The 22,744-nt window shown below is 44.3% G+C and overlaps 1 protein-coding gene and 1 long non-coding RNA gene across 2 annotated transcripts in view; one reads left to right on the top strand and one right to left on the bottom strand.

The window, feature by feature from the left end:
- Window positions 1-22,744, top strand: part of LOC310758937 — a 140,399-nt gene that overhangs the window by 56,333 nt on the left and 61,322 nt on the right. The window contains exon 2 of the long non-coding RNA XR_014546113.1: window positions 21,088-21,299. This is a non-coding gene — a long non-coding RNA (uncharacterized lncRNA). The remainder of the gene's footprint in view (window positions 1-21,087; window positions 21,300-22,744) is intronic.
- HHIPL2 (HHIP like 2) lies at window positions 934-20,319 on the bottom strand. The gene is given in 10 exon segments (XM_083606340.1): window positions 934-1,907; window positions 1,909-2,257; window positions 5,133-5,215; window positions 9,261-9,342; window positions 9,635-9,780; window positions 10,033-10,159; window positions 11,610-11,941; window positions 12,249-12,392; window positions 14,417-15,069; window positions 19,854-20,319. Coding segments are annotated over 10 exon segments (2,325 nt in total). The 5' UTR covers window positions 20,235-20,319; the 3' UTR covers window positions 934-1,879.

Below are 22,744 nucleotides of genomic sequence, written 5' to 3'. Positions count from 1 at the left end.
CAGGGAGCCTAGAACACCTGGGACAAGTTTAACTGGGCGACGGAGAGGGAATTAATATTTTCTTCATTTAGTAATATTGCACAGGCACTTTGCTTTTCTGTGTTAGATACACAAAGCGCAACAGGCTGAATAATAATAACTGTAAACATTTTATTGGGCATTTCCTAATGTAAAGGTCTAGCCCAGTATGTGCAACATATACAGTTCATATGTACAGTATATTACCTATGAGACTTAATTCCATTATTAATACATTTCTTCTTTTCTTACTGTTTCTTCTTGTACGTTCCTGTATAACACAATCCTTAGGTAAAAATAGAAAAGTCCTCAAGGTAACGAGTAGATCGTCAGTGTGTATAACAGGTACATAAGTCCAGGTACATAACAGGTACAAAAGTCCATTATACATGAATGATTCTCAGTAGTAAAGATACTGAATTTGTTTTGACGTTTTTTTCTGTGTTAGATGGCGGCTAAAAGCTTTTTTTAATAGCAGCATGTCTCTTCCAGACATTGTTTAGTTATGTATAATGGTTTTTAACATTTGCAGGTTTTATCTGTGTTTTATGGCTAGTTGTTTTACACAGCTATGTAACCCGCTTAGGTATTTTTTATTAAGTGATTTGTTCGTTTGTTTTTTCTAAATAAGGATACATTATCTAGTTGTATAGTGCTAAATGAGAGATGCATCTGTTCCTGCAAGTCAGACATCAGTGTGGTGGAACAGGCTGTAAACGCATTGGAAATATGGCAGTCATAACGTGAAAAAATGAAGGAGGCAGCAAAGATGCCTTCCTTGCCTTGCTTGATTTAGGGATGGCCTTGGTCTGACCCTGCAAAGTCATTATTAAGTCCTTGCCCACTACTAGACATAGGTTTACTGCAAAGCATAGCTTTATTATCCTAATTGTTCCTATCCTACACTCCCACCCCCAATACTGGTGCATTTGGAATTTGTATCTGTGATGGTACGATCTGAATCCCAGATGTCCAGGAATATTGTACACCTGCATTGGGTGTTGATAGGATGTTGTCTAATAAAGTGACCAGGTGAGACCTACAACAAAAGGTTGCAGCATTCAAGTGCTTTTGTTGAAAGATTTTTTGCCTTGCAAGAGAATCACACAAATAGACGCACTTTGATTTATTTGTTCTCATCCAGTATTTTATTATAGGGAGAGAGAAAACACATGTGCTTTAGAATGTATGTTGCAACTGATAAAAGAAAATCAACTGCCCAGTATCATCAAAATATCAGACTGGGCAATTTAGTTAATTCTGCTCCCTGTAGTTAATTCCTTAGAAGGTTTGCATTTTATTAGACTGTTCAGCCATTGAAATGCAGCCAGTGTTCCTTGCTTACTAACCTTTTGAGATACAGCCTTACTCTCCCAGAGACAAAAGTACCACAGACTTATTAACCTTGCCATCTTTTCAGTGGTGCTCTTTGCCACACAAGTCGATGGGGGAACTGAATTTCCCAAAGAGGGTGCAAATCACTTGCTGCTTCACACAGCCAAAGCAATCCCACTGACATTCCTGTAGAACTATACTGCTGTAAGTGGCCACCGCGTCACCTCCTTAAACTGATTAAACGGTCATCGGAGTAAGATTTCTGCAAAGCAACAACCTGGAATCCATCTGGGGCATTTAAACTCCTCATTAAGCGAATGTGCTGCATCTGTCACAGTGGCCTAGCAGCTGCTTGCTTTTCCTGGAGCGGAATGCTTTCATTCATATACATATATATATATTTATTTGGCGTGTAAACTACACACTGATCTCACTCTCTTACTAAGAGCGGAACGGAAGCAAGTCGCCCAGCAACTCCATCTACATTCATATAACTGATGTATACTGGAAGTTCAAGCAGCACTTCTTAAGCCGGACCTCTTTCTCTTCTTCTGCATTTTCTCCTTAGTCGCTGACCTCAGCTTTGGAACCTGTTTCTTTTGGGCTCTGGTTAACCGGGAGCCTTTTTCCTTTGGCGAGGAGGTTGTCACCGTCGCTTTCGAGACCCGTGGAGGCCTCGCCTTTTGCGCCTTCGTCTTGGATCCCCGGGCCTTGGGAGTTTGGGTCATTTGCTGCTTTCTGCCAGACCTGGGAGCCTTCGCTGCCTTACGTTTAGAAGGGTCTTTGTGGGAGGCAGGTTTCTTGGATCTTGGAGTGGAAGAATTTGGGGGCGGTTCAGTAGCATTGAAGGCTGTTTTGGGGGGACGGGTTGTAAGACGCTCTTTAAGCAATTCAAGGACGGTTTCTGTGAAAAGACATTTTAGGAGGTTACCATCCTTGTTTCAACAGGTTGAAATACGATACAATACGATATGATAATCTTTATTGTCATTGTCCCATACAGAGCAACAAAATTGGGGGGGGGGAATCTACATAAGACATTCAAAACCAACAAGCCTGCTATCCCAGCTATCCCAACCTGGTTAGCCCCCTAAAAACTCTGATACCCCATTTTTAAAATACAATATACTCCCATAGAGACTCCTTACACTGCATTTAAAACTAAAATCGCATTTGGATAGAAACTGTTTCTCAGGTGGCTAGTCCTAGTCTTTATAACACTGTACCTTCTTCCAGAAGGCAGAAGCTGAAAGAGATCATTTCCGGGGTGCGCACTATTCTGCGCTATCTCTGCAGCTTTCTTATGGCATCTGGAAACATTTGATCCAAGGTGGGAAGAGTGCACCCAATTAATTGTCTCCGCAGTCTTTACAACCCTGGACAGCATTCTTTTTTCCCTGGCCATGCAGCTCCCAAACCACACACAGAGACCATAAGTTAATACACTCTCGACAGTACAGTGGTAAAATGCCATCAACAGGTCCTTTGAGAGATTGTTTTTCCGGAGGATTCTCAGAAAATATAACCTGCTGTGCTCTCTTCATCAGGTCTTTGCTGTTTTCTCTCCAGGTGAGGGGAGCAGCGATATAGAGCAACTTAAGATGGTGGGTGGGAAAGGAACAGAAAAGATTATTTATGTATGCGACAACAGCACCGCGGATGCTATTAGTCCAGAGATGGAAAGAAGAAAGAGTCCCTACCAGAGAGGAATGGCAAACCAAGCTGTTAGACTACGCCAAAATGGCAAAACTGACTGGAAAGCACAGGGACCAAAAAGACAAAAGCTTCAAGAAAGAGTGGGGGGAAATTATAATTTATTGAGGAGACCACTGTAAGCAGATGGAAACATTAGCAGGATTTTAATCTCACTTTTAATGTAACAAATACTATGGACAATATGGATAGATATAAAATATAGATTATGAAATAATATGCAGTTGAGAATGTTGACAATAGGACCCATGGAGGGGGTGGTGGGGAAGTCTTGAGATTCAGAGAGATCTCTTTATATGGATATGTTATTTGGTATTGTTGTAAATCTATATTTGCAATATCAAAAACGATTTTTTAAAAATGGTGGGTGGGGTGTCATTATCACAGTGCTTTGCAGCATTGCCTGAACCCCTCAGCCACCCTTAACAACAGCACCCCTGCCTTGAGTCAGTCTATCCCTCAGCCTCACCTACCTCACAGGTTTGTGGTAAGGATAAAATGGAAAGGGGGGAACTTGGGAAATATTCTGAGCTGTTAGGAAGAGGTTGCTGGCTTGGGTAATCCACCCTAAGCTTCAAACATTTAGATTTGGGGTGAGGAGCCATTGACCACTGCACGGTTTCCCAAACTTGGGTCTCCAGCTGCTTTTGGACTACAATCCCCATCATCCTTGACCGCTGGTCTTGCTAGCTAGGGATGAAGGGAGTTGTAGTCCAAAAAACAGCTAGAGACCCAAGTTTGGGAAGCCTTGGACCAGTGAGCCAAAGTTGGGATTTCGGTTAGGCCCACAGGGCCAACTCTTGAAAACCACACCTACCTGCCCCCCCCACCTGATGTCATCAAGTGTGGAGCAGGTACACTACAATTCCCATCATAAAGAAATGATTGAGAGCTTAAAGTGAGCGCCAAATTGCTCTTCTGCAGGAGCAAGACCTGTTCCCCCTGCTCATCAGCTGACGGAGAGCAGGAACATGCCAAACACCAAGTGGTTTGCACTCAAGCCACTTTGAAAATGGAAGAGAAAAGGTCCATTTTAGCCGGCACAGACCCTCCAAGTGTCCCTATTTTCCAGGGACATCCCTGATATAGAGAAGCCCTCCCGGTTTCTCACTTGATCCTGGAATGTCCTGCTTTTCCTTAGGATGTCCCTATTTTCCTTAGAGAAATGTTGGAGCGTATGGCATTATCCCGACCCCCGAGCTGTCTGAAGGCAATCCTGTATAGGGCAGTTTTTTATAATGTTTAATGTTTTGTTTTGTTCTTATATACGTTGGAAGCTGCCCAGAGTGGCTGGGACAACCCAGTAAGATGTGTAGGTTATAAATAGTAAAATTATCATTATGGAATGGGACGTCCCTATTTTTATTGGAGAAATGTGGGAGGGTGTGGGCGGTTTCAGTGACAACTTGGACTGGTGTCCAATTCACCTTTCTGTGGGGGTGGGGACAGATAAGGGTCTGGTCCCCCAGGCTGAAAAGTTTGCCCCTGATTCAGATATACTTAGATCAGAATATATACATTCAGACTGGAGGGTTTTGTTGTTTTTAGTATTCTGCAACATGTCACTGATACAGTACTATTGCATTAGTGATGGTGGATTTACACTGGAGTGTCCACACACCACATGACTTTATTTGTTGTTCTGCAATGCTTCCCCAGTGATATGGTATTAGTGCCGCCTAGAAGGGCACTGTTGAACTACAGCACAACAAAAGCAAGCCAATTCCTGCCTCCCCACCCCAAAAAAAAACACAGATCCTAGAACATTTGTTGTGCCAATTGGAAACCTGGCAGCACGTCCATTTCTAAAGCGATTGCAGGTGCAAACAGTATCAAAAACATGATTGTGTATAACTACCCCAATACCATCATGAGCAAAATAATCACAAGTGTACAGTAAAGAAGGGGGGTAACTAAATTGTTTATTATTGATTGATTGTAGTATTTACTTAGTTTGAAGCCTTTAATGGTTGGCACACACATCGACAGTTCCTTTCAATGTGTCTTAGCATTTGTGCTACATAGCAAACAAAACAGAAAAACTCCACATATCCTTGTTGACTTACTTGCACGGGGAATGAATGGGATTCGCTTACTCTTTGTTTTCACTGGAATAGGCTTCTGTTTACATTTCCCTGGTGGAGCTCTCCTAAAAAACAAACAGATTCGGTCACAAAAATTATGTGTGGACATCTTGAGAATGGATAAGGAGCCTGTGTTTGTGGTGGTTTTCTAGAGGCAGATGTCCAATTTCAGTCTTTCTGTTAAATCGCGAGCTTGCCAGCAAAAGACCTTGAAAGCACTCTCATGGTAACAGAACAAAAGTTACCGGTATATCCTGCCCGAATCCTTCCATTAGTTTCTCTCCTTGTGAAGAGGTGGATTTTCAGTTAAGGAAAATGTCAAGCATTTTGTACTTGAAAAGAACTCTCTTCCTGATTTAGGTTTCCTGTGGATGATATTTGCCTACTACCAGTATATCTTTGGATTTAAATCTTTCCACTGCTCTGCTTAATTAATTGGAACTGTGATACAGTTATCATTCCCAACGGGTCACATGCGCGCCATACTTTTAAAATACATGCCCTCCCAAAGAATTCTGGGAACTGTAGTTTGCCCCTGCTACAGTTCGTAGCATTCTTAAACAAACTACATTTCCCAGGATTCTTTGGAAGAAGCAAGTTCTCTGGAATCTCAGTATTTAGTGGGAGCGATTCATTTGTAGTAAAAGAAACAACTTCAAGGGTAGATATGAGCAAGTGAGTGAATTTCAGCAGGAAACTCACATGGTGCCCCAATCCAGATTGGACCCTATAGCTACATTTTTTTTTACAAAACAGGCCTGTTTAACCACACTTTTAAAAAAAATGTTAAATAATGCAACATGTCGTTTGGCTTTGGTGAGTTTGAGTTCTCGCGTTTCTGCCTTGAAAACTCCATGGCCTTTTTATGCTACAGAAGTTGAGACAGTTCTCACTTTCTCTCTTGAGTGTAATTCACAAACATGCTAAAGAAATGAATGGGGAATATAGACTTCTAAAAACCTGCAGAAAGGTCCATGGATCTTCCTGGAAGTTGGACACTTGTTGGACACTTTTTCCACCTAAGGTGAAGTACCATATTTTTCGTCCCATAGGACGCTCCGTCCCATAGGACGCACCTAGTTTTTTGGGGGGGAAATAAAGGAAAAGCGCCTCCCTGCTGTCCCCCGAGCTTGTGGGGCTGGCCAATGTCTGCCCGGCGCGCGGGGTGCTCTGCTTCAGGGTGCCCCGCCCGCCGGGCGGCAGGCTGCTATCCGCAGCGTGGGGAGCCCTGCGGGGAACTCCTGCAGGGCTGCCTAGGCTGCGGATGTGTTCCCGAAGCGCCGGGCACTCTGCTTTCAGGGCGCCCGACGCTCCGGGAAGCAGGCTGCTATCTGCAGCCTAGACAGCCCTGCGGGAACTCCCGCAGGGCTGCCTAGGCTGCGGATGTCTTCCTGAAGCCTGGAGAGCGAGAGGGATCGGTGCGCACTGACCCCTCTCACTCTCCAAGCTTCAGCGAAAGCCTGCATTCGCCCCATAGGACACACCCAGATTTCCCCTTCATTTTTGGAGGGGGAAAAGTGCGTCCTATAGGGTGAAAAATACGGTAATACCCGTTCTCAGATAGCATGAACAACAGGTTGGTAAGTTTTGGTGTGTGTGTGTGTGTGTGTGTGTGTGTGTTTAAAGCCTTCTCCTCCCCACACAAAAAAAAGAGATTAAATGGGAGGGGAAATAGAGGCTGGTGATTTGATGCCAATGCCATCATGTGGATGCTGCAAAAAAAACCAAAACCAAAACAAAATCCCACAATAAACGCACATTTGAAAGCACCCATAGGCGCAGAAAAATAAAAATAATAAAAATAAAATCTGGAAAGTGTGTATCAAAGAGATTAAAGCTTCCCAGAACAGCTTGACATCTTCATAACAAGGTGAAAAGAACATGAAAATTACTATCCGCCCAGAAAAGCATCCCAAATGTTGGTAGACCTGGATGTCTTCCCTACTTGGGAGCAAAAGCGATGCTTACTTGGTACATTAATCTTTTGGATATCCTTTGGATAAAAGGAGATAGACAAACAGTGAATATTTATTACTGTTGTTGATGTGCCCTGCCATTACTTGGATGGAACTTCTGTCAACAACTCCTGTGTTTTTCTAGACTAGTTCCTGAGTCTCAGACGAATTCTATGGTTGGTCTCAACTTCAAAATAAATAAAAACTACAAAGAGATGTATTTTTGTCTGCTTTCTATGCTGTAGGTTGCCTGCAAGCCAGCTCTCCTATTTGGTAAACAGGTCTCATGCTATGCTGCTGTTTTAATTATTACTAATAAAACACCCACCTCTTCATTTTGGCTGTGCTTATTTTAGTTAAGCCTTGGTTCTAAACTAATTCTTTGGACCTCTCGAGTTACAACTGCTGTAATTTGGATTCTTTTGCCTGAGGCCTCAGAAGTAGAGAGTGGTACTTTAGCTCTTGCTCCTTGGGGTCTTGGGGACAGCTATTGTGGATTTACACACAGGAAAAAAATACCGTATTTTTCGCCCCATACGACGCACTTTTTTCCCCTCCAAAAATGAAGGGGAAATGTGTGTGCGTCCTATGGGGCGAATGCAGGCTTTCGCTGAAGCCTGGAGAGCGAGAGGGGTCGGTGTGCACTGACCCCTCTCGCTCTCCAGGCTTCGCGCAGATCTCCGCAAGCCGTGGGAGCCCACACCGGGCTCCCTTGCGGAGAGTTGCCTGCATGCTGAAGCCTGGGCGCGCTGAGCTCAGTGCGGCCAGGCTTCACGCAGCTCTCCGCAAGGCGCGGGAGCCTGGCGCCGGGCTCCCACGGCTTGCGGAAAGTTGCGTGTTCTGGGGGCTGGGGTCGGGAGAAGCTCGGGCTTCCCCCACCCCAGCCCCGCGCCTGGGGGGAAATAATTCCCCCCTTTATTTCCCCCCCAAAATACTAGGTGCGCCTTATGGGACGGTGTGTCCTATAGGACGAAAAATACGGCACTATAAATAAGTCAGAAATTAAATCGTTATAACCAGGGGGGGCAACCCCTATGTAAAAACGCTAGGGAAAAGTTTTGTGCTCTCTGGCACCACCTGGTGTTGCATGTTTATAACACATTCAAATCACTGGGTTGTTTTGTTTACTATTGTAGCTGAGTCCCTAGAGTACAGCCTGAGATCTCCTGCGCAAGTTGGGTGAACAAAGCAGGAGTGGTGGTAGCTCTTCTACCTAACATGGTTGGTTTTTTACTCCTTGAGAGTTGGCACCATCTGAACCACTAGGGGAAGAATGACCTAGGGTTTTGGGTCAGGTTTCTTGATATCAAGTGTAGTAGCTTATGTGATATTTAATTCCTGTTACTGATGGAACATGCTCCCATGCTTCACAGTATTTTGTTATTCTGTGCACTGCACACACACACATGAAATTCCTTCATGAGACATTCTTCCCTCAAAGAATCCTGGGGACCCTTACAGAGTTACCACTCCCAGCAACTTTTAACAAACTACAGTGCCCAGAATTCTCTGGAGGAAAGAAAGTCGGGGAAAATAATTGTGGGGCTTTCGGGGCTCTTGGTTTCCTAATCCTCAAATCCCTTAAAAGGGGTTTAAGCCTGTGGACTCCCACTGATTTAACTGGAGCCCAATTGCTTTAAATCAATGTACTTCGTTTTAATTAGTGGATTGGCCTGCAAGTGCCAGAGCAGGAAACTGTGGCTTCCCAGGAACATAGTTGTTCTGCAGGTTTAATGCATGAAACTGAAATCCAGTCATGTGAATGGAGTGTTTCCGTTCTATCTGTTAAGTTGTGGGTGAACATATCAGACAACACAGCGATTCTTCAAACAGCTCTTGTTTATTCACAGGCCAGAACAGAACTGAGCTGAAGGGTTCAGCCAGCCGGCTTATATAGAGCTCCACTAGAACGCAACAGTAACCATTTTCTGTAACTATCCAATCAATGAACGTCACTTTTGATCCCTTATTTGCATATGTGGACCTGAGTGAAAACTATCTACAGTATCCCCATGCTGGCCCAGGGTGAGAACTTCAGTACATAACAGTATCTATCGCCCTGGAAGAAAACTGACAAATGTTTGCGTGTGGTGCCGATGCTGTTCAGAAAATCAGCAGGACACAGGGACATTCAAGGACTTGAAAAAGTACGCACCTTGCAGGATCCACAACTTTGTATATCGATCCATGTGGCGCAAAGGCACTGGGGTAGGACGTAGCCATAAAATAGAGCTCAGCTGGAGACAACAGGGAGAGAGGAGAAAGCCACGAATGTGAAATTCGTCAGACAAAGTTGCAACAGGTTGATAATAGTGCAATTTTTCCTCTCTACGTAAGCCAGGCCTACGCAAGTTGTAACCGACCACCAGCCTAAAGCAACCATGTGGCCTTCCAGGTTCCTGACTATTCCAGGGTTGCCATATTTCAAAAAGTAAACCAGGACACCCCAAAAGTTGTTGAGCAACTCAGAGTTGGTGGCCTCCCAAAAAAATGATTTTCTAAGAAAACAGACACAGCAACCAAGATTACCTGCTTCATCCTCAGCAAAAGAAATGATGTATTTGCTGTAAGAGCTGACCATCCCTGGAAAGGCACAGGCTTTAGTGCTACCAATACAAATGTCTTGCTTCTTCCATTGATTTGCTCTCTCATCTTCTTGCAAAGCCATAAGCCGACTGGATGAAAAAACAAAAACATATGTTTTATGCTTTCACAGTTCCACTGTAGCTTAGAAAAACTCTTTCTGGTATATCCCAAAATAGATCCAAGGCTTTCTCTTGGGCCGTAAATACATTTTGCTACTCCCCATTGCCATGAACTGTTTGAGCTCATGACTAGGGATGAACCAAAAACCAATATTCTGAGATGGTCTATAGGAAACCTACCTACTGTACTGAAAAGTTAATGGAAAGAAGTTTGTCCCTTACCCGTTCATAAAATCACCAAAAATGTATAGGCCGTTCAGGTTTGGAGACTCACATCCTCTATACACATAACCTCCAGTGACTGATTTTCCCACTGAATGGCTGTAGGCAAATATTGGAAGTATATCGTCTATTAAAAACAGAGAAAACGCACTTTAGTCAATTAAAACTGTTTGATTATCTTAAAAGGAAATAGTCATCCTTCTTCAATGCACGAGCAATTTTTTTCTAAAACTAATTGGGCATTTAAAGTAAAATTAGTGTAGTTTATAGCAGTGTTGTCCAACCTTTTTCCTACTGTGGCCCCCATCCGACCTAGTTGCCTTTCTCTAGCTCCCCCATTGGCATAGGCACGGGAGACAACTGCCCCCCAAATAAGTAAAAATCAATACAAATCAGAGGTACTGACCCCTAAAAAACCTGCCCCCCTAAAAAAATCCTGGCTACACCCATCCATGGCAAAAGAGAGAGAGAGAGAGCCCCCTTACCCGCTTGTGATTGGCCAAGCAGATAGCTAGCCAATCAGGATCCCCCCTCTTCACTTCTCATTTCCCTCTGTGGCCCCCTAGCCTTGGGCTGTGGTCCCCCCATTTACGCATTGTTCACCGTGATCCCCTTGGTTTATATCTTGGTTTATATGGAAGCACTGGTTTATAGGACCACCATGCACCCAGCTTTGCAGCGGACAGACCTCTGTTTGAAGGCATCCTCTGGTTGAATGACTGATGGGCCCAAGACTGGTTTAAAAATAAGTGACCATTAAAATGGAGAGGAGGGGTCTTGAAATTACACATATTCAGTGGCCTCCAGCAGTGGAGGTAGATCATCACTATCATGACTAGTGGCCATGAATAGCCTTTTCTGCCATGTATTTGCCAAATCCTCTTTTAAAGCCAGTCATGTTTTTGGCCATAACTATTTCCTACGGGAGCAAGTTCCATAGTTCATGTGCGCTGTGTGAAGTACTTTCTTTTGTCTGTCCTGAATCTTCCACCGTTCAACTTCACTGAATGCCCCCAGGCTCCATGAAAAATGGAGAGAGAAAACGTTTCTCTATTCACTCCCCCCCCCCCCGTGTGATTTTATACGGCTCTATCGTGTCTCCTTGTACAGTGGTACCTCTGGTTGCGAACGGGGTCCGTTCTGGAGGCCCACTCGCAACCTGAAAAGAACACAACCCGCGTCTGCACGTACGCACATGCGCGGATCGTGATTTGCCACTTCTGCGCATGCGTGCAACATCATTTTGCGTGTCTGCGCATGCACGAGTGGTGAAACCCAGAAGTAACCCTTTCCGGTACTTCCGGGTCGCCATGGGACGCAACCTGAAAACGCGCAACCTGCCTGAAGCAAACGTAACATGAGGTATGACTGTACTTGCCTTTTCCTGAAGCTAAAGCACTCTAAATGTTGTAACTTTGCCCCCAAGGATCTTATCCTTAATGAAGTGTGTGTGCACTTCCTATCCCTTCACAAAGGAATGACAAAAATGATAGCTGCAGAATTAACAGTTAAACCAAATACAGGTAAGATAAGGCCTTCCCACGAACACACTAAAAATGACAGGTAACATTCTTTACCTAAGGAGGAATTTTGACAAAGCTTGATGTCATAGCACTCAAAGCCTTCCTTGGCTCTCCAGCCGTAGTTCCCGCCTTTAACAATTATGTCCACTTCTTCAAACTTGTTCTGGCCGACATCTCCACAGAAAATTCGCCCCCTTCCTTGGCGACTGAGCGGGTCACCTCTGTCCACAGAGCAACGCCACATGTTCCTCACCCCATAGGCATAGACTTCTGGGAGAGCTTGAGGGTCAGAGGCAAAAGGATTGTCAGAGGGGATGCGGTAAGGCTTCCCGTCAGAGCTTCTTCCATCCACATCGATCCGCAAAACCTTTCCTAGTAAACTACTCCTGAGAGGAAATCAAGGCATAAAACAAGGATTAACGAACGTGACAAAGAAACAGAAGGGAGATTGTTGTAGCAGTTTCCATATATGCTGGCTGGCTGCTTGACTAGATGGAATATCATCACCTTCTGTCAAATGATACACAAGGGAACTTACATGAAATATTTTTTTTAAAGCGATAAATGATAAAATAATCTTTAAAAAGCACCCTTGAACAGAAAAGGAGCATTATTTTTAAAAGTATAATTTGCCTTTAAAGGCGAACTAAGCTGTCTCATATGCAATCAGCACTTATTGGAGATGGACCTTACCTGTTCTGAGCATTCCCAAATTTACCAAAAGGGTCCCCGGCTTTCCCTCCATCCCCTGTAAACAGGTACATGTAGCCATCCAGGCCAAAGAGGATCTGTCCCCCATTATGGTTTGCGGCTGGTTCTTCGATTTCTAAGAGACTCCTGAAGAGGAGGGGGGGAGAGAAACACAGAGATCAGAAACTAGGAAAAAGAGCAAGGGAGGAAGGCTGGTTAACATTCAGGGCCTTACTAAGTTCAAAGACGTATTTTAGTTATTCAGTCACTAAGCAGAACATCTTATCTGCATAGCGCTCAATCTTTCCCTTTTCCTAGACAAAGCAAAAAAGGACCTTAAAATTCCTGGGATAATTCTATCCTTCTGATGAAATCTGTCTGCTGGATAGAACCATCTTAAGTGCACATCTGGCACTCCCACTTGCCCTCCCAGGAGAGAAGCTGGGTCAGAATGTGCTGCATCCATCAGCATGCATACATCAATGCTTATGGAAAGGAAGTCAATTAATGGCTTTGTTTTGGTCTATGATAACTCTTATGCCAATAGGCAATCACCCGTGGTGGACTGCATGACACGTTGCAGTTCTAAGCCGTAGTCAAAGAAGGAATTCCTGACAGCAGATCAGCACAACTCCTGGATGCAGGAGCGGTGCTATTTTTCCAGAAAGAGAGGTGCCAGAGCTCACCATGAATTTCTCCCTTGTCCTCTTAGAATGGCAATGGCACCCACCTAGGAGCTGCCGGAGCTGAGCTCCAGTGAGCTCTGGCTGGGGGTGAAAAAAGCCCTGCGCAAGAGTGTTAACTGTGCAAGGTCTTTCTGCATCCAGCCATTCTTATTTGGCAATATATTTCTCGATACATCTATCCTGCTTCCAGGCACATCTTGAACGTGGGTGGAAGAATATTCAAAACTAGGACCCTCAATAAACTAGGAGACACTGTGGTCTGGTAGATCATAGGTTGGGTTCTGCGCTGGACATTAGGCCCTGCACAGCAACTGGAAAAGTCACCAAATTCCCCAAAGAGCCAATGTTTGGATGCAGAAGGTGTTCCCGATTCTTCCTTTGAATGACCAACTTCAGTTCAAGCCAACAACACAAAGGAGCATTTTCCCTCTGTTAACATGGATCAAGTCATATCTACCAAGGGGGGGGGGAGGAATTCCTTTTCATCACTGGCTTCAATTATGATTGAAAAGTGGGTAGCCCTTCCCTACAATGTCAAGAGAGCTCAGGATCCAGCCTGTCAGAATCTGGGTCCTGTTCTCTGTCTCTGCTCTAGAGCATTGGCTGATGCAACTAATGGGACAGGAACCCAAAACTGGCCATGCCATGGTCTAAGATAGGGAGTAAAACACTCACCTAGAAGACTACAGTTTGTCATATATAGGTGGAAAAATAGAGCCAATGAACCTGGCAGTGATCTCCATTGAAGACAATGGAATCAGGCTGCACAAGTAACCCCCATGTTACAGGCTGAAACTGAAACTACTTTCCAGGTTGAAGATTTGTCTAGATTCTTTCCAAAGTTCTGAGCATAGGGCTGGCAAAACCTCCTTTCTCCCCTCCCTATCACATTTTGCAAGCATCAGCTGCAAGTCAGCAGTCTCTCTTGTAGCCTCTGGCTACAAAGGAAAGCACACACCTTTGCTTTGCCTGCAGACACCTGTTGCCTGCTAGGAACAGGCCCACGCAACCAATGAACAATGTGGACTTCGCCCATCAGTTGATATCATGAGTGACATCCGCTGATTGACAGGAGGATGTGGTTGAGCCTCATGGATCAAACTGGAACCTCTGTTGGCCAGCATTAGTCTGTGAGCTGAAGGTTCCCCACCCTTAATAGCGACCTGGGTTCAAATCCCACATCTGAATGCATTCTTTTATCTTGGATAGCACAGTAGTGCTTAGCACCTGAGTCCACCTCCACCCACATACCTATAAAATTGTCCTTTTGCTTGGCCAGGGAAAATAAATCACAGAGCACAGAATTCATTGTTTCTTGAAGCCCAGTTGGGATTTGCTTTAGCACAGAGTGTACTGTACTTGGTTACTACTTATCCCACAGGGTCGATATGAGGACTAAAGGCAACAACTTCACCCTAAGTCCTTGGGAGGAAGCAGAGATCCCAAGAAGATGGAAGAAGGAAGGAAGCTTGGGGGAAACATTACCTTTCTGTGCTTGCATCAGCCTTGTTGACATCTGACATGGAAACTCTTAATTCACTGATCCTGATTTTCTCCACCTTTTTCTTGTCCTGGTAGGAGTAATAAATGTAGAATTTCCCATTGTCCTTGTATTTGGGGTGGAAGGCCATCCCGAGGAAACCTCTTTCATCTCCTAACCAGGGGGTGGTCAGCACCATGTTCTTAATATCCAGAAAAGGCTCTTCCAGGCGACTTCCGTCTGGAAGAAAGACCCAGATGATGCCCACTTGTTCAGCCACAAACATGCGATGGGTCCTGTCGTTCGCGTGCACCATCAGCACAGGATTCCTCAGCCCGTTGGCCACCTCTTTTAGGCACAGCTGAAGGCAGCCTTTCTTGTCCTCCACCACAGAGCCCAGGTTACGGTTCAGGTCTGTGTTTTTCAGCACGTCGGGGAAGCAATAGTCTTCATCCTGGATGTTAAGCAGGTTGCAGAAGCGGGTCTTGTTCCTCTCGCAGCATTCCTGGATGTGTTTGTCGTCGGTAAGCAACGTGATGGCAGAACGGCAGTAGAGGTGGAACTCCGAACAGTAGTCCGAGCAAAGGCCAGGCAGGTTCCGCAGGGGTGTCTGAGGATTCTCGGCATCGTAAAGATGAGCTGCGTAGGGTGAGCATTCCTGTTAAAGGGCAAAAAGCATTCTGAAAGTGCTGTGCAACAGACTCAATCTGTGTGGCGGCTGCTGTAGCACGGTCATGCCTGCTCAGTCTGCACATTTATGTATTACAAAGACACCTCAAATAGCACGCCTGGATAGCTCAGCTGGTTGGAGTGTGCTACTGATAATGCCAAGGTTGCAGGTTCGATCCCCACATAGGACAACTGCATATTCCTACGTTGCAGGGAGTTCGACTTGATGGTCCTCAGGGTCCCTTCCAGCTCTACAATTTTATGATTCTATAATTCTAAGTGTGCAATGCTTCCTGATTTTAAGAAACGTAACAGCCCCATTGGATCAGACCAAAGGGCTATCGAATCCAGGGAGACCTTTGGCCCTCTGGATACTGTTGGACTGCAATTCCCATCAGCCCCAACCAGCAAGGCCGATGGTTGGAGATGATGGGAGACATAGTCCAACAACATCTGGAAAGCCAAAGGTACCCCACCCCAGACCTAATCCAACATCTTGTTTCTCACAACAGCCATCCAGAAGCCTATGGAGAGCTCACATGCAGGACATGAGGAAATAGCCTTTTCCACTGTTATTACCCAACAACCAGTATTCAGAGCATGGTGCCTCTGATGCCGAAGGTGGCATATAACCCATACCCTCTCACATGCCCCAGCGGAAAACCAGGATGTGCGGCTTTTGGGGCCGTGCTCCTGCGCGAGTCACGTGGCTCGCATGAGAGCAAGGCCCTGAAAGATGCAATATGGCTAGAATTGTTTAAAAGTACTTTTCCAAAATACCAAAGTCCTTTTTGTTGGGGATAATTCAGACGGATATTCCCAGGTATCAAAAAGGGTTATTTATGTACGCCACTACTGTGGCCTGTGTTTTGTTAGCCCCAAAATGGAAAACAAGCGAGGTCCCACTTAAAGAAGAATAAAAACTTAAGCTGATGGAATATGCGCAGCTCACGGACTTAACATATAGAATAAGAGAACAAGAAGAACATATGTTTAAAGAAGAATGGAAAATGTTTATTGAATATAAGGGGGGAAATTGTGTACATTTGAAAACGTTGGCAGCATTAAGATAAATTCAACAGTGTAAATAAGTTTTGATGGATGTAATAATGGAATACTGAATGGTTTATTTTATGTAAAATATGCAGGGATTTATGATATGCAAAATGAACCATGGAAAGAGAAGAAGGAAGGTCATTGATATTTTAAGGATGTTTAAATGAGTATTCTAAATTGTAAAACAGAAAATTGTGTGTGTGTGTGTGTGTGAGAGAGAGAGAGAGAGAGAGAGAGAGAGAGAGAGAGATGTGATCTCGCATGAAAGCACCTCAAAAATGGGGTGTTCCCATTTTATTGGGGCAGTTGGGTGTGATAACCATTTTTATTAGCAGCCAGTGATAGCCATATCTTCCATGAGTTGTCTATTCTCCCTTTAAAAGCTATCTATGTTGTGATGGCACTTGATGGCCACAACCACATCTTGTGGAGGCAGACTCCATAGCTATGTCCAAAGAAGTGTGCCATTCTCACCATCACACAATAACATTTCTCCATCTTCTCCACACGGAGAACCTACTGCTACTTGCTTGGTCTTCTTCTTGCTTACACAGCTTTTTGTTATTCCAGTCCAAAACTAACCTGTTAAATCCAAAGCTCTTGTTTGACTATTGACTACACAGTTGTACCTTGGAAGCCAAAAGGAATCCGTTCCAGAAGTCCGTTCGACTTCCAAAACGTTCAACTTCGAAGATGCAGCTTCCGATTGGCTGCCAGACGTTCGGCTTCCAAAAGAACATTCACAAACTGGAACACTCACTTCCGAGTTTGAGGCGTTCGGGAGTTCGACTGCTAAGGTGTTCATCAACCAAGATACGACTGTAACTGGGAATCTCAAAGTGGTTTAGCGATCAATCCTTCTTTGCAGAGAGCTCTGGGAATGGTAGCTTTGTGAAGGGAATAAGAGTATCTGAACAAGTATCAGCATCCTTGACAAACTGCAGTTCCCATAATTCTTTGAGGGACGCTATGATGACTGTTTAAAGTGGTGTGACGCTGCTTTAAATGTAAAGGGCAGATGGGGCCTAAATCTTCAGAGCTCAGTATTGTATGCTGAAGTGCAGTTCAACAAAATGTCCCCTCTGACAAGCCTTTGTCCCACCATTTGCTTTGGATCCTACAGTCTCTCCCTGTCTCAAGTCCAAACTTAGCCCCTGAAGGGGCTGTCTTTCAGAGAATGCAAGCAACCCCCATTTGCGGCTAAAAATGTCTGAGGTCAAGAAATTCCTAAGGGCCTACATAACAGTTGCTAGGATTAAGCCGCCTTGCCAGTAAAAGGCTGGCCCATCTGTTCCTTTTTCCTCATCTATGTGAGAGGTTGCAAATGGTGTTCTGCTCATTGTTCCACCCTCTATCTCAGAGGGGCTGATGAAATATTAAGTCTTTAGGTCCCTCTGTGACTACTGTGTCTGCCGTTTTACAAGGATTTCCTCTCCCTGTTTCCCCGTCTGAAAAGTTGTTTCCACATAACAGTAAGTGGAGCTATGCAGAATTAACTATTGTCCCAGTTGTTAAGGGTTGGTGGGAACCGTAACTGTGAGGGATAAACTAGAGACACCAGGATGTGTGTGTTTTTTTTGAGGTGTGGAAAATGTGCTTCAAATGTGCTTTAAAGGCACAGTGTGTTAAATGTGTTTTTCTGCATTTAATGAGCAGGGGTTTTGAAGTGAAACTTTTTGCATCAGCTTGGGTGGTGGAACTGATAATTAACAGGAGAGAGAGTTTAACCCTTCACCCCCTGCTGCAGTCCGAAAGGAAATCCTTTCTCTGGACCTAGTATTTGCATAGGCAGGAATTCCCTGCCCTCTCTGGCACCACTGCATTTTAAAAGATCTGCATATTGGGTGCAAAGACATATTTGAGGTCACCTTCCTCTTTGGCCCTAAGACTGACATTAATTAATTAATTAATCAATCAATCAATCAGTGTCAGGAACCGTCACATTTATCCACTATTTCCAGCAGAGGTGCCATCACAGCAAGATTTGGGGGCAGAGGTCTGAGGGGCCCATTCAGCAAAAGGAGCAGAAGGGCTCACCTTTGCTGACAGACCAAAATACATTTCAGATTAAGCGGGGCAACAAACACATTGCTATCTGAAGAGGGGCAAAATCTTTTAAGTCCTAAGTAAACTGAACCACTGGCTTCATTTTCCATCCAGGTTGTCTTTGCTTTACTTTAGACCAATTCCATCCCTGCCCCTGACACACACAAAGTGCCCCACACTGGGGAAAATATGGGTTCCTGTGGCTATGGAATTATTTTTAAAAATAAGCAGCTTCCTTTTGACTTCACAATCTGAGCAGTGTTGCCTCTTGAAGAGAGCATATTCAGTGCATGCAGATAATATTTTAGCGCTGAGGAAGCTTAGATGGAAGAGTGCTAAGTGTTTGCCTGGTGTGTGTTTTGGCTCCTTTGTGCTGGCAAGGAGTGAATCATTGACCTCCATGACTCACTTTAAAAGGGGAACCCTTTCTGCTCATAAATCACTGGATAGGCAGGATGCCAATGGGAGCTGCACCCTTTGCTCATTGTTCTCCTGCTACACACACACACTGGCCGGCTTCTGCTTTCAGCCAGATGGGCAGCCTTCACTAGAAAGCAGGGGGAGCAGGAACCGAGCAACTGAGACTGGAGGGAACCCTTTCCAAAAAGGCATGGGTGCCAGCTGTTTGATCTGAGGCTGCTTTCAGAACTGCAGCTTTCCAGGGCACCAGGCAGGAGCACAATCTAAACACATCGCTTCATGGCATCTGGGAATCAAAACACCAAGGTCCACTTTGCTCAGCCCTGCATAAGCCTCCGAGCGCTGCCCAGTCTTGGTTTGCATTTATTTGCAAAGCAAATGGAAGAAACACTTATCTTTTTGTTCCGAACCCCAGACACAAAATGATTAGCTTCGCCACCTTTCCAGCAACGGAGAGCACCGCTGCTGCTTCATTTGATCTAGAATATTAACTTGAAAGTGTGTTTTGTAGCCCCAAAACCCCCTGCTTCACAGCTCGCCTTGAGCCTCACAACAACTTTGCGAGAAAGCTTAAGTGGCCTGCCAAAGGGAGGCCAAGAAGAAGACAGCAGTCCAAAGAGATTTTGCTTCTCGGGGTGTGCATTCGTATTTCTTTTGTCTCACTTTTGCCACCGTTCAAACAGGTTCTGCAGGTTTCTGATATGAAATCCACAAAATCTGTTTAGCAGGGGTTAAAGTAGCATGAGTGAACAAGTTGCAAGCTGTGATTGCTCTTCCAAGCTATCTTCAAATTTCTGGGGGGGAAGACAATCATTCCTTGCTCTCCAGCCTTCATGTGAGAGTGAGGATGTGAGATTTTCACCACTGTGTCATATTGGTTTGAAACATTTAAAAAAAACAACCCACACCCTAAGATTATACAGCTTAATACCTGTATGCTAAGCAGATATGTAGAATGAATCAATGGAATATTATCCTCATCCTCCCCCTGAACAATATTACATTATCTTTTTACATACATCACAATTTGTCCACAGGAAAGATGCCATTTATATATATTCCCCTGTAGCTGCTAAAGATGCCACATATATATATTCTACACACACACACACACATCTGCTAACTTAGTTTTATTTAATTTCTGTTCTCTGTCTTCCCTCCTTAAAAAAATAAATAAACCAACAGTAGAATTTGCAATCTAGTGTATATCAGTGATGCATAATGAAGGTTACAACCCACCCATTGCCTTACCTGGCATAAAATATCTTTGATATATCCTCCACACAATTTGTGAGCCTGCGGATCGATATAATCCATCACCTCCCAGTATTTGGCTGCAATCGTATTGTCTTTGTCCTGATCGCAACAACCAAAAGTTTCATAGGCAGAGCAGAACTCCAGGTGGAAGGGAGGCTGGAAAGGAGGACCATAATCGAGGCACTGCGGGTGTCCCAGGAGTAGCCCACTTTGGCCCAAGAGCATAAAGAAGACGCCGGTGAGAAAATTTAAAGAATGGAAGGAAATCCCAGCTCTGTTGCTCTTGTAGCAGGTCACAGTAGCTTTCCTCATGGAAGTTTTCCTGTTGCTAGATGTCTCCAAGATGTGACCACCTTGAAGATTAGGGTTATTCATCTTCTGAGCTTTGAAGCATCCCAACCAGCAGAGAGCTCAGTGTTTGCTCAAGTTTGCTTACACACCCCTCTCTCTGTCTCCCATTAAGTTTACTATTGGTGTGCTGAGAAGCAAAGCCTTCAGACCGCCTCTTGGCAACTCCACACCTCACACTGCAGAATACTTCCCTCCTTCCTTTTTTTGCAATATTCTCTGACCCCTCTGATAGAAGGAGGCAGATGCCACACAGTAATATACACTGTGTGTGTGTGTGTGAGAGAGAGAGAGAGAGAGAGGGAGGGAGGGAGGGAGCTTAAAGCATAAATTACAGCTGCTGCAAGCATTCTATACTATCTGGTCGACAGTTATAGAAAATAATCATTTTTTCCTATTCACAAAGCTCAGGAATCCAAAGCTCAGCAAATACTGTAGTAGCTGGGAAAGAAGATGAATCATTTCTGTCCATTACATTCCCACTCTCACTTTACTTGAAATTAATCAAACTGAGATCACATTCTAAAGAAATTATATAGGATTTCCCCTTCACCAAATTACAAGCATGTGGATTTCTTAAAAAAAGGGTTTTGTTAATCGATCGTTAATATGCTTCCCAGCACAAAAGCCTTGGGTTGTTTAATACGTTCATCCTGCCAATAATATTTTTCAATGACAATATTACAAAGGACATCCTTTTTAAAAACTGGAAATGAGCATATTAAGTGATTTATTAGATGCTACTTAGTAAATCCTACATTTTGACTTATTTATTTTTTGCCACCTTGGCACATCTGTATACAGAGAGAGAGAGAGAGAGAGAGAGAGAGAATTTTTGTACCCTCCCAAAGCACTACATGATGTTAGCCGCAATCTGTAGGTACAGTGGTACTTTGGGTTAAGAACTTAATTCGTTCTGGAGGTCCGTTCTTAACCTGAAACTGTTCTTAACCTGAGGTGCCACTTTAGCTAATGGGGCCTCCTGCTGCCGCCGCCGCACAATTTCTGTTCTCATCCTGAGGTAAAGTTCTTAACCCAAGGTACTATTTCTGGGTTAGCGGAGTCTGTAACCTGAAGCGTCTGTAACCCGAGGTACCACTGTACTTGTTACCCTAATTACATTCAGTGTTTAGAAATGAATTCAGAAATGAATTCATAGACTCATAGAACTGTAGAGTTGGAAGGGACCATGAGGATCATCTAGTCCAACCCGCTGCAATGCAGGAATCTTTTTTGCCCAACCTGGGGCTCAAACCTACAACCCTGAGATTAAGAGTCTCATGCTCTAACAACTGAGCTATCCCAGCTCATAGCCCCATATTGAAGATGGGTTGGTCCTGTAAATATTTATGTCTAATTTGCTCTTATTGGTTTTGTTCCCTTTGACCAACAAGACTTTTAAGACTCCGAACATGAAGCTGCTGATAATAAAAAATGACCAGTTGCCAGAAAAACATGGTCAGGTTTGTTGCTTCAGGGGCAATCTAGCTTGAGTTGCTTCTACCCACCCTGCTTCCCTTCTTGACCTTTTTTAAAAAAAGCTGTACATTTTAGGAGAACAGTGTTTGTGTTGGACTCCACTGTCAGATCTGAGCTCTGGCTCCTGGCTGTACCCCTTTCCCTGCTCTGAGCCCCACCCAAAAGGCTAACCAAGGTGAGCATTGGCGTCCGTGCAGATGTAAGGGTTAATGCTGGAAAGCTCTAGTAAATATGAACAAAAGTAAAATTTGCTTCTCTGCTCAGAGGCGTTCAAATTTAAAACTAGTACTTTTGGTTACACTTCCACACACACGTACAGCGCTTCCTTCACAGGTTGATGGCATACACCTTTAAGAATGCTTGCTTTGGCTGCCAAATTGCAAAAGGCCACCGTGACCCCTGCAAAAATGTGGTGAATGCTATTTCAAAAACAAAAAGTGTATCAACAGGTGGCAGACTTGCAAAAGATCTGAGATTAGTGAAAACTTCACCTAGGAACAACTTTTACAATGCGGGTTCATCCAGTGCTGCAGATGAGAAAATACTGTCTTTTATTCTACCCAAATGAACACAGGGTGCTGACTTATACCAATTTTGTCCATCTGGTCTACTATATCTGACTGGCATCAGAATGGATCCCAAGGGTCATTTAGTCTAACCGCCTGCAATGTAGGAAATTAATCAAGTAAGCATCCATGACAGGTGGCTATCCAACCTCTGCTTAGAAACATCCAATGAATGAAAGTCCACCACCTTCTGAGGGAGTTCGTTCCACTGTTGAACAGCTCTTACTGCCAGAAAGTTCTGGTGTTTAGGCAGAATCTCCTTTCTTGTAAAATGAATCCATTGGTTCAGGTCTTGCTCTCCAGAGCAGGAGAAAACAAGCTTGCTCCATCTTCCATGTTACAGCCTTTGAGATGTGGCTAGGTGGGTTTCACATCCCTTGTTTCCTGAGCACCTTTTAACATGAGATGCCAGGGATATATCTAGAACACAGAATGTTCCCTTATACCAACTCAGACCATTAGTCCATCTAGCTCAGTATTATCTATGTTGAC

This window comes from Podarcis filfolensis, assembly GCF_964270895.1.
Source record: "Podarcis filfolensis genome assembly, chromosome: 3".
In the NCBI taxonomy this organism is placed as follows: Eukaryota; Metazoa; Chordata; class Lepidosauria; order Squamata; family Lacertidae; genus Podarcis; species Podarcis filfolensis.
The sequence above is the reverse complement of the archived record's forward strand: the minus strand, read 5'-3'. Positions and strand labels throughout refer to the sequence as shown.